The 12,686-nt window shown below is 41.9% G+C and overlaps 1 protein-coding gene across 1 annotated transcript; it reads left to right on the forward strand.

The window, feature by feature from the left end:
* The first annotated feature begins 2,252 nt into the window (after window positions 1-2,252).
* On the forward strand, window positions 2,253-7,298 carry gjd2b (gap junction protein delta 2b). The gene is made up of 2 exons (XM_067483132.1): window positions 2,253-2,678; window positions 4,130-7,298. The coding sequence occupies exons 1-2, from the start codon at window positions 2,602-2,604 to the stop codon at window positions 4,971-4,973; spliced, it is 921 nt and encodes a 306-aa protein (XP_067339233.1). The 5' UTR covers window positions 2,253-2,601; the 3' UTR covers window positions 4,974-7,298.
* Window positions 7,299-12,686: the final 5,388 nt, after the last annotated feature.

The following is a 12,686-nucleotide window of genomic DNA, read 5'->3' on the forward strand; positions in this document are numbered from 1 at the left end:
CCCACATAAGCCAGCAATCTCTCCCTTTCTAAAGGAGAACTTGCCAAGAATCAGCTCTTGATTTGACTTGAAGAACTTAATTCTGCAGTTTTTGATGCCATTTGTACCAGAGTTGGTGCAAAAACCATATTGGGGACTGCTGTCTGGAGACTGTTTTTGCTATATGGAAAGAAACAACGTTTTCAAATCACATTTAATAGGTTTTAGAGACAAACAGATCAGAAGTGTTTGTTCAAAGAACAAAAACACAACGCCACCGGAGGGTTTTAACTTTCAAGCCATGCATGTGAGAGGTTTTTAGTTTAATCAGTTGGGTCAGCACTGAGCACTCCATCAATTCCAAATCATAACAACTCAAGGTTACAAGTTCTGAAGTGGCCTGGAAATAAAAACTAGACATTCTGAGTTGAATTATTCAAGTTGAAGAAACTTACAAGCCAACAGTAAGTGAATAAAAAAGGTGATTTACAAATATTAGATATGGTGTTTTACAGTGCAGTGGTGTGTGTTTGCAGAGTGTTCATTCCTAAGTCATGATATGCAAAGAAACAGTGTATATGTGACTCTGATTTGTATCTGTATCCTTCCTCAATTGCTTACTGTGAGTAGTGTATTAATGGGATTGCTGTTGAAGGACCAGTACTACAGGTTGTCCTCTTAAGTTGTTCTATAGTTGGAAACGAAGCGAGGCAGTTAAAAAGATTAGTCTCTCGAGCCAAGTTTATCCAATACACCTGAACCTACTATACATTCAGGAACAAATGGGAGTCAACCTCCTTTTACATAATACCCTCTTCTTTACTGATGTGCCTTCGCACCAGACTGCAAAGATACTGTTAGTAGTGTTCAGTTCAAATTCTCCCCCCCCTATATGGGACTAATGCAATAGTAGCTGCACTAGTATTAGAAATAGTTCAGTGTAGATTATAGAGTATGCAGTAAGTGTTGGAGTATTAGTAGACTAAGAATAGGAGGACATGATGGAGATTAAATGATTTTACATGTTGATGGGAAGAGCTCTCTATTAATCTGACCAGTGAGGACTGTGCTGAGAGATCTAATAAATTTAATCTAAGGTGTAACTCAATTACTCTTAACTTGTCTGGTTGCAACTGCTATACAATTCTGCTGTGACCGAATATATGAAACCAACTTAAATGTACAGAACAATAACATTTTATTTATTTATAATGATAGAAATGTATTTCAGCTGCACATTTGGTCAGTTCTCCTAGTGGGAGAACTTTTGTGACACCTGAGCTTTTGTGCCCCCCAGTTGCCATCCCAGACTTCGGGGGTGTCCAGTGCCACCCCAGGCCAACCCTCGAGTTCACTACATTAAAGAGGCGAATATTTTACTTTTACTCCACTACAATAATTACATAACTGTAGTTACGTTCTGAATTTGGACCAGTAATAATACAGTATACTCATAAGAAAATTGATCCCCAGTGTAAAATTTGCTATCCATCCAGCAATATATTAAGTAATTTGAATAATAATTAAAATATTATTTTTATATAATTTGTATGCTATGGCTTCCCCAGTCACCAGATCTCAGCCCTGTTTAACACCATCATCAAAACGATGGGGGGGATATCTTTTATAGGAATTATGTTTTATGCTTTTTACACGACTTTTATGATTTTACACGACTGTATAAACGCAATAAAAATGGATCAGTATCTACAGTTTAATATTTTCATCTGTAAAATGTTTAGATTCGGGGCCAGGAAGTGCTTGGTTGCATCTTTTTTCAATTAAAGATCATCAATAAAGTCTAAACCTATAGTGTCTGAGTCTTTTTTAATCCTAACTAGATTATTGTAATTCCCTCTTTACTTAGCAAAACATCTCTGATTGATGAAGTCCTTGCTGCTGCTAAGCTTTTGACAGGCCTTCAAATACGGAACGAGTAACACTGATCCTGATCTCTTTACAATGGCTCCTCATCATTTGATGGGATCCAATTTAAGATTCTTGTGATTACTTTTATACATGGGGAAACATGGAAAACGTATGTCTTCTGCAGGTCTCTAGGGTCCCTACATAATTTCTTTTGGCTTTTCCTCGCTCCAGACCTTCAGTTAAAGTAACTTGTTCTTTAAAATGTCTGTCTTTTAATCTCGCCTCATGGCCTTATGATAACAATAACCATAATAATAACAGTGAGGAAGAAAACTGATCTGAGGTGTGTTCAAATCACCAGAGCGTCACTTTTTGCAGCACATCACTACCGTCTCGGACGCAGGGATGCAGGGATGTGTTTCTCTGGTCAGGCGTGCATCCCTGGCTTCTCCAACACACCAACTGATACGCGGGTGACGCAAAGACGTCTACTTATAGCGGGATTAGCTCTGAGCGGCACATTGCGCTCCACACTCTGCTCAGTCGCACACGAGGCAACACGGGCGCGCAGGAGTTCTGCCCTAATGCGCACCTGGAGAGCGGGGAGGACAGGAGAAGTGCACGGCGGGAGACACACACACTCACACACACACACTTTCGTGCATTGACTGGCTACCATCGGAGCACCTTGGACACGAGGAGAATAGGATCCTTGAGTTTTGTGCGCAAATTGCGACTGTGATCTCCGAATGAATGATCATGGGGGAGTGGACCATATTGGAGCGTCTCTTGGAGGCGGCTGTGCAACAGCACTCAACTATGATTGGCAGGTAAGAGTTGTGGGGAAGTCAAAATGCATGTTATCTTAAAGAGGTAAAGAGTGTAGAGCTGAACATTGCATCAAGAAGAAGAATCGCGTGTTGAAGACTAACAGGCTTTGCGATCTTTGGAGGACCGTGTTTTCAGTTTTAGCTTCAGCTTTGAAGATAATGTAGAGAAGCCGTAGGTCGTGGAACCGCGAGAACTGGCAGAGCGCTGTTATTTCTGCACCATAGACAGCTCCACACTGGGCGCTGTCTACACCCTGAACAACACCCTGTCGTTCCTACTTATAGTCTGCACATAGAAACACTGGCCACTTTAATAGTGGCTTCATTTGTGGTCAATACATTATTAATGGGCCAAGTCATTAGTGGTACATACTTTGGGTTGGCCGGTTGTGAAAACAAACAAACAAAAAAAATCCTTTCATCCTGCTCAAAGCGGATGAACTGAAAAGGTGAAGGGATTCTTGGCAGCGCAAACTGATTTAAAATCTTTTCATTTGCTTTTTTGCACGTTCATGTCTGACATGAAAAATTGTTACATACAGCACATGAAATACGCATAATTCCTTCACCCCATGGCAAAAAAGCACAACATATGGTTACATACTGTAAACATGCACGCATACAAACATTCAGATTAATAAAAAATCTGAATTTATGAAAACACGAGATGTAACAATAATAACAAGGTAGAATAAACAGTTGGTGTGGAGAAATATTTCTCGTGCATCAGTAAGTGCATTAGTGAACATCCCTGCTTCTGTTGTTCAGTGAATGGCCCAACGCTGCTGTGGTAATGCAGTTAAAGTGCAGCTCCATTCGAAGAGCCTTCACTCTCCAAAACAACATAACAACACTTTGATTGATAGTTGCAGCTGATTCCAAGCCTCTACACATTGATTTTATTATACAAATCTGCCTGCAGCATACACACATGTAGTAACATTGAACACATTTAAAAAAAAGAAAAGGTCACCAAAGGGACTTTTCCATAGACCAGGAACTCTTTGTTGAACTTATTTCCTCTACCTGTGTCTCCACAGCAGGAACCAGGGTCTAATTTCAGTTTTTAACTGTGACTCTAAAAAAAGCAACTAGGAGCACTGCAGTGCAATGGCACCTATTACTATATCTATTCTGTGACATTGACATGTGATTGGCTCAAAGAGAGTGTGATTTTTCCCCCATGTGTTATCTAAATTAGATCTAATTGACTTGATATCCACTCTTATCCTTTAGTAGATCTTGGGACGTTACAGGTTGGGAACCAACCTAGAGAAATATATGGGAAAGAGTACACACCTAGACTGATTGTTTGTAACATATTGTAAAGAGCCACCTTTGAGATGCATATTCAAAATGAGCCAAGAACAGTTACCATTTCATTTTGAACAAGTGATTTAAAGGCTATATTTATTTGTTGAATATATTCCTTGTTGGGAATTTGTCCACAGGATTTTGCTGACTGTGGTGGTGATCTTCCGGATTCTGATCGTGGCGATTGTTGGAGAGACCGTGTACAATGACGAGCAGTCCATGTTTGTGTGTAATACCTTACAGCCTGGCTGCAACCAAGCCTGCTACGACAAGGCTTTCCCCATCTCCCACATCAGGTACTGGGTGTTCCAGATCATCATGGTGTGCTGTCCTAGCCTCTGCTTCATCACCTACTCTGTGCACCAGTCCGCCAAACAGAGGGAGCGGCGCTACTCCACAGTGTACCTCTCCCTGGACAAAGACCAAGACTCCATGAAGCGAGATGACAGCAAGAAAATCAAGAACACCATTGTGAATGGAGTGCTGCAGAACACAGAAAACTCCAACAAGGAGGCAGAGCCCGACTGCTTGGAGGTCAAAGATATCCCTCACTCAGTTGTGCGAACTACAAAGTCAAAATTGAGAAGGCAAGAGGGCATCTCCAGGTTCTACATCATCCAAGTGGTGTTCAGAAATGCACTGGAGATAGGGTTTCTGGTGGGTCAGTATTTCCTGTACGGATTCAACGTCCCCGCCGTGTACGAATGTGACAGGTATCCTTGCATTAAAGATGTAGAGTGCTACGTTTCCAGACCCACAGAAAAGACGGTGTTTCTGGTCTTCATGTTTGCCGTAAGCGGCATTTGCGTTGTGCTAAACTTGGCGGAGCTCAACCATCTTGGCTGGAGGAAGATCAAAACAGCTGTGAGGGGAGTACAGGCTCGGAGGAAGTCCGTATATGAGATCCGGAACAAGGATATGCCCAGGATGAGCATGCCAAACTTTGGCCGCACTCAGTCCAGTGACTCTGCTTATGTGTAACTGCATGCTATACGCATAAATGAGGAGGCTGCAGGACAGCTGAACAGAAACTAGTTATCAACAATACAGACATTTAACGTAACAACTCATTTATTCTTACTAAGTCTTCAAATGAAATAAAACATTGTGAAACTAAGCTTAAAGGGCTTTTTAGTCAAAGCCTATATCCTTTTGTGAAGAATGTTTTCCAAGATGACTGATTATTGAAAAAAGTGCTTCTTAAAAGCATAAACTCTGTGGCAACATACATGCGGACGAGTGGACAGTTGGACATAAATGTGCCGCCTAATGGCCTCAACTCCTCTGGTTTCAAACCCGGGTTGAGAGCTTTACTCCCATGCAGCCTGGATTTCAATCCTCCCTATGGTCTTGAACAGGGGGGTGAGATCTGAACAAGGGCTTGATGCAGAACAGTGTACTTCATCACAGCAAACTGGGCAAACCACTTCCTCATGGAACATGACCACGACAAACTGCACAAAGTTGGATGCACATAGTTGTCCATAAAATCACTGTACGGTGGCAGGCTAAGGTTTCCCTTTCTACAGGTACTACAGTAAAATAAAGTACGCACTTTTTATAAAGTAAACAGATAAATGAATGAAGTTGAAGCCTGTGGAGCAGAACCTTCAGTCTATATTGTTAATCAGGCACCAAAACATTTTTCTGTGTTCACATAATATGGAAGCGATGGAAGAGATGGGAGGTTTATGACTTGTGGGGGTTTATGTCAATATACAATTCAGGGTTTTATGATTAAACATACTGTGCACTGTGAGGCATCTATATTTGTTTGCCTTTTGACCACCTTGGGGACCTACAGTAGTCCAAGCAATTAACAACAACTGCAGACCAAAAGTACCACAGACCAAAACAAATATGAACACAATGGATATACATGAATTAGCCATAACATTAGTTCCCCCTGGTGGTTTTCATGTTGTGGTGGACAGGGGTCAGCATGGAGAAACTGTAATGCTGGCAAGTTGACAGGTGTGAAAACACACAGTGAGCATATTGACCACTGCCAGCCACAACATTAATACCACCAGGTAAATATTGAGTCTGCACACTTGGTCTGATATCTGAATGAAGGAACAATCTGCTCTAAATTGTGATGGGGTTTTATTTACTCTCCAATGTGTTAAATCACCATTTTAACATTAAAGCACACACTCTGTTCTTTAGATATTATAACATTAATGACATTATACACTCTCGCAGTTTCCCTCTCATTTCTAACATGTAGTGTCTGTTAGGGTCCTTGTTGTTTCAGAGGCCTGTGCTCGCACCACTGACCTTAACCTACAGTAAGTAACTAACTCCTTTGCTCTAACTGAAGTGAAGTGGTGCCTGGAAACCCACCGACATTATGTTGTGCTACACCCAAGCGCCCATTTCTTTCACTGGTGGTGTTTTCTTTCATGTCATTAAGTGCCATATGTGTGCGTATACATATATCCATATATAGTAGAGAGAGCAACATTTATCCAAAGATATAAAAGAATATGAAATCTTACTTTGGATTATTACGACTTCCTGTGTCATCTAAAGACCTGGGTGGAAATGAGGTGATGCTGTCATCTTTAAATTTAATTTGCAACACAAAAGCCAGCAAACCATTCAGTGTGCAGATTTCAATATGGACTCACTTTATTGTGACCAAGTAAAACAAAAATTTGAAATGGAAATGGAAAACAAGTTACTGCTGCTGGTGCTACCAATATGAGTATATTCTAAAGATTGTCAACTCTATATATATAACGCCAATTCACAACAAAGTCATATCGAAGCACTTTACATAAAATTGTGGATGGTAAATGTATATGAAAGCAAACTTGTAATAAAATGGAAGCCATAAGAAAAAGAAAAGTGTGGTGTGTGATTTTTAGATTTTACTACATTTTTACTACAGCAGCTGATCATTTTGGGCTGTGAAGCGAACAGGGGTCAACAGCTGTATTTTCTGAGTCATTCTCTCAATGTACAGTATCATAAAATGGCTGATCACTGATCATGATGCCTCAGAGAAAAGACATCTACCCATCATGTGTGTGTCAGACAGGAAGGAACGTGGCAGGACGGGCAGTTAAAGTAGGTACCTGTCTGACTCGATTCTGTCTCTCTCTGACATCATGGAAATGAGGCAGCTGCAGATTCTGGAACCAGGTGAAGCCATTGCACATTTGGAATTTATTTTGGTTTTGTTGTTGCTTTTGTTGCTTTTTTTCTTTTCTCTCTTCACTTTCCACTCACCCCAACCGGTCAAGGCAGATGGTCGTCCACCCTGAACCTGGTTCTGCTGGTTTTTTCTGTTCAAGGGAGTTTTTCCTCTGCGCTGTTGCCTAGGGCTTGTTCAAGGGGGACTTGTTGGGTTCTCTCTATACATTCTTTATAGTGCTTTATTCTGTAAAGTGCCCTGAGATGACTTTGTTGTGAATTGGCGCTATATAAATAAAGTTGAATTGAATTGAAATTTGAATTGAATTTATCAGGTTTCTATGATTTCTTTTGGCAAAAGAAATATGTTGTGACTTTTATTAATCTGTAAATTACGTAGTTCTCATACACAGCAGCCAATATATGATGGTGACCAGTGATAACTCAAGTGGATCATTGGTCTGTGCATTGCCATTCCTGACACAACCCTCCCTAATTTGTCTGGGTGTGGGACCAGCACTCAGATGTGCACTGTCTTGTGCAACCACAATAACTGGGACTGGGCAGTTTGCTGGTTCAGTGTCTTACCCAGGGACACTTTGACATGTGGGCAGGAGTGTTTGAACTGTTGACCCCTATGGTCAATAGATGGGCACTTTACCACCTGACTCAATCATTTTAAAATGTATTATGTTTTCCACGGTTACTGTACACACACAAGAAACAACAATTACTTGCCTCTATTCACATTTAGCTTCAGTCCTTGACCTGGGTTAGCTTGTTTGTATGTGCCACAGATGTGTTAAAACAATAAAAAAACACGTCAGCAAATTCCACTTCATCAGTTGACACATTTCTGCGTTTTAAATTGTGTGGTGGAGAATTTTTTTTTTTTTTACAAATTGTGGCCCATTTGCTCTTAATCACTATAATCCAAGCAGTAGTTTAGACAAAATCATATTTTATGCACAGTTGACTGGCTAACTTCAGACCTGTGTACAATGCTGTGGGAACTCCTGGGTCTAATAATGTGTTTTTAATCACTTTTTGGAAACAACAGACTTTTAAAGCACAAATAATTATTAAATAATGATAATTAAATAATTAAAAAGTCACATATAGTAGTCCGGCAACTTTTCTTAGATTCGATCTAACAGGATGTAAACGGCTGTCTCCCTGTAGGAAACTGTTGGTTGACTGCAGCCCCCCTGCTTCCACTGCCTGCTCACATCCTCTCTCACATCCAACGTGCCTACGGTGTAGAGAAAGGCCAGCTAGTTTCAAGTTGACCGCGCTTCTCTTGAGACAGACCCCTGCTTAATCCCCACTGTTCCCACCCTTCTCAACACCTGTTTGTTTCCACCCACTTACCTGTTTGCCAATCTCCATTTTCTGGACTGGTCTATTGTGCCATCCCAGCCATAGCTCTCTATCCTTACTTACTTACCGAGCTGTCTTCACTTTCATCAGCTCCCTCATGTTACTCACCCGCTCTCTGAGCTTCATGACTTCAATGGAAGCAAAGCAGCTGTAAGCTTTGAAATTTGGAAAGGTATTAACGAGAGGTAAGTGATTAAAAAGTAATATGCATAATATGCAGGATGGAGAATTATCTCAGCTCAGAGGCAGTTTTAAAGCTTGTGGGCTGGACTACTTACTTTCTAATATTTCCTTGTGCACACTTCCAGATAACACAAATACACAGGGCTACACCGGTAACAATAGATCCTGCCAAAAATAGCTGGCATCTGAACACACACAGCCAGTGAGATCAGCCAGTGTGTTTCACATCCCCTCCCTTTCTGCTGCAAAGTACTGAGACAGGAGTGAAGGCAGCAGCAGGCAGTGATCCACTGTGTCAAGCCTCCCTCTGATGTCAGCGCTTTGTTGTCACCACGCTTTTACTTTAAAAAACGTGAATATGTAGCGGAGTTCACTCAAGATAACAGACTTTTATTTTTATTTTTATCCTGCTTCAAGACAAAGACAGGTTTACTTCTACTAAGAATGGCACACTGCTGTCCTATTGTTGTATTGTAAAGCAATACAGGGTTGTGTGAACTCCACGTCTACTTCAAATACTGAAAGATATATTAAAGATATTGAATAAATTTGATTAATTACAAAAAAAAAAGCCCAGTGTCTCAGTCTCAGTCTTGCTGTGGCTATTTTGCATCTCTTTGTGCTGGTCTTTTGCTTTAAGGAATCATTTTGGTAATTTTGTCATTCTATGTCACTGGTGCGTGCCTGGTATTGTTTTAATCTGTAAAACTGAGGAATATGTCACAGACAAAGCAGCTGCAACTGTGGTGCAGGAAGGTAGAGTGGACTTCCACCAATCCTGGTGGTTTGATCCCCAGCTCCTCCGGTCACATGTTGAAGTGTCCTTGAGCAAGACACTGAACCCTGACTTAGTTGCATAGCAGCTCCCCCATCGGTGTGTGAGTGTGTGTGATTGTGAGTGTGAATGGGTGAATAAGAAGCAGTGTAAAGCGCTTTGAGTGCCAATAGGTAGAAAAGCACCTTAAAAGTGGAGACCATTTCACTGCGCCATTCATAGTGTATTGACTTATGGGTTGTTAGTGTGATTCTCTAGCTGTACTCAGACTGAATAGCACGCACTCCAGTGGGGGGTTAAAACAGCAGGGAAAATCATCTGGACTAATCTTCCAGAGATGGGCACCATCTACGCTACCCGTCGTCTGCATTAAGTGCACAACATCCTGCATGAACAGCACCACACTGCACATCACCTGTTCCAACTGCTGCCCTCAGATAGAAGGTACAACTCACAGCCTCTAACCTCAGGCAGTAAAGCTGCTGAAAGGACAGTGTCCCCCCTCTTTGCCTCCACTCATCATCACACAACACATTCTACCATGGTGATAACCTTGAACTGGACCTTTGTTTTATGTCCCTTTTCATGTCCCTTCACCATGTTGTTTTGCTGAGCTAATGATTATATAGTGACAATGACAATAATGCAATGAATTGAATTGAACTAAGAACTTATTTTGGATATAATATATATATTATTATATATGTATATATGACCACAGGGTCAGTGGTTCGATTCCCGGCCCCAGCTATATGTCGAAGTGTCTCTGGGCAAGACACTGAACCCCTAACAGCCCATTCCCCTCCCCAGCTGTGCAGTGCTAGTCCGAGCCCGGTAGAAATTAGGGATGGTTGTTTCAGGAAGGGCATCTAGCAAACTAAAATTAAACTTTAAAATCAAATTTTAATTGTTTCAAAGGACAATTTATCTGACTGTCAACTTGCCTTCTATGGTTCTGGTTTAGAGTGTGCATGTATTTGAATGGCGTAAAACATCTCTCTGTCTTTCCTATACAAAAACCTCCCAGCTTCTAGCTGCAAAATGACTCAGGATGATTAGTTCATGTTATGTTATTGCATTGCTCATGCTATGGTGATTGCTGCTTTTCCATCAAACATGATCTAAACTCCCTGTAATGAAAAGTAAAGCCACCCTTTAAGTGTCTTTGTAGATGTGTCACTGTTAATTCCAGTTCGTTCCCACATGGACTGGGGGCCAAATTTTAACACCAGTGGCCCCAGAGAATTTTATTTCGATCTATTTGGAATTTGGCTTACAGCATACTGTACATACTGTACGAGCAAGTTGAAATCACATTGAGCTTGGTGGAGTCACTACATGTCACACTGCCCGGGTGTATTCAATTTAAGTGGATTTAAGAGACAAAGAACCAGGCAATAGGGATGGTAAGGACGGTTTTATTTAGAATTGCAGAACTGGTAGAACCAGGAGGGAAAGGGGCATAGGAGAAGGGCAGCATCCATGGAGGGGGAGACTGGTGAGTGCCTGGAAGAGCTTGGAGTCCTGAAGAAGGAGGGAGCCATGGAGCGGTGAGTAGCCAACGGATGGTAGGGGGAAATCAGGAGGGAAAGGGACGGTGGAGACGAGGAGCTGGGGAGAGTGAGACAGAAACGGTGAGCACACAAGGATAGTTCAATGAGTTCGGGAAACATGCTATAGTTCCCTGATACCATGTGGTTAACTGAGACGATCTATATGAACAGCTGTCATCAAGTTGAGTGATTCTGTGCAGGTTTGGCCGCCGCTGCAGTTAAAGGTGCGCTAAAAGCACAAAGACACACTCACACACATACACAAAAACAGACGGGCAGTGGGGGAAAGGAGGGGAGAGAAGGATGGAGGAGGGGGTGCTGTTACACTATAAGGGTCGGCTTGGGCCTTGGTGTATGCAGTCTGTGCCTGAGTTTCCTCACAAAGACATTGGTTATCTGATAAATCTAAATTGGCGTGTTATGAACTGGCAACCTGTCTAGCATGCACATGTGCATGTACCCAACCTCTCACTTAGTTTTAGCTGGAATCAGCTCCAGATAAACCCTAAAGATAATCAGATATAGCTAATAACTTTATAGATGGATTGATACCAAACTTGGATTGGGATGTGCTGACAGTAACTCTAGCAGTGCTCTCTTTTATTTAGCTCTACTTGTTTAATTTATTCTTTTCTTCTTTACTTGCTCTGTCTGTCTGTTTCTGACTCTCCTCTCATCTCAGATGCTCATGTCCACTTTTAGCTCAAACACCACCACATTTAAAATTTAAAAGGGTCTGCTTTTTTATTTTGTACTCTGCGTAGTTCCAAGTGTTTTCTCAGGGGAAAATACAAACAAAGCCACTCACAGCTTCTTCACACACACGCACGCACACACACACACACACACACACACACACACACACACACACACACACACACACACGCACGCACGGTCACTCAGTATAAATATTCATGCCCCACAGCAGCTAAACTTACGATCAATGGCTATGCTAGAGCAAAATGCTAGAGACCCCAATGAGAGGTCGACTGGTTTTGAAAGAAGCTATTGACCCAGTTCATTTTTCAGTTAAATTCATTAATTTGATTTGATGATATTGTCTCCCAGCAGCTTGCTTTGAAGAGTCCAGTATATCTGTCATGGGCTGGAGAAGAACACGTCTAATTACTCTAAGGAGCTCAGTGAGTTCCAGCGTGGTGCTGTGATAGGATGCCACCTGTGCAACAAGTTCAGTCGTGAAATTTCCTCACTACTAAATAGTCCACAGTCAACTGTCAGTGGTATTATAACAAAGTGGAAGTGGTGGGCCACAACAGTGCGTAGAGAGCTTCATGGAATGGGTTTCCATGGCCGAGCAGCTGCATCCAAGCCATACATCACGCCACCACTGGACTCTAGAGCAGTGGAGACGCGTTCTGTGATGAGTGGAGTGATGAATCACGCTTCACTATCTGGCAATCTGATGGACGAGTCTGGGTTTGGCGGTTGCCAGGAGAACGGTACTTGTCTGACTGCATTGTGCCAACTGTGAAGTTTGGTGGAGGTGGGATTATGGTGTGAGGTTGTTTTTCAGGAGCTGGAGGTGTGGCCCCTTAGTTCCAGTGAGAGTAACTCTGAATGCTTCAGTATAACAAGAAATTTTGGACAATTCCATGCTCCCAACTTTGTGGGAACAGTTTGGGGATGGCCCCTTCCTGTTCC

Source organism: Channa argus, chromosome 17 (genome assembly GCF_033026475.1).
Source record: "Channa argus isolate prfri chromosome 17, Channa argus male v1.0, whole genome shotgun sequence".
NCBI lineage: Eukaryota > Metazoa > Chordata > Actinopteri > Anabantiformes > Channidae > Channa > Channa argus.

What these genes read in the sequence shown, in the direction of transcription:
- gjd2b (XM_067483132.1), top strand. Translation starts at nt 2,602, where the DNA reads ATGATCATGGGGGAGTGGACCATATTGGAGCGTCTCTTGGAGGCGGCT. An exon ending in CACTCAACTATGATTGGCAG is followed by an intron (nt 2,679 to 4,129) that starts GTAAGAGTTGTG and finishes ATTTGTCCACAG; the next exon opens with GATTTTGCTGACTGTGGTGG.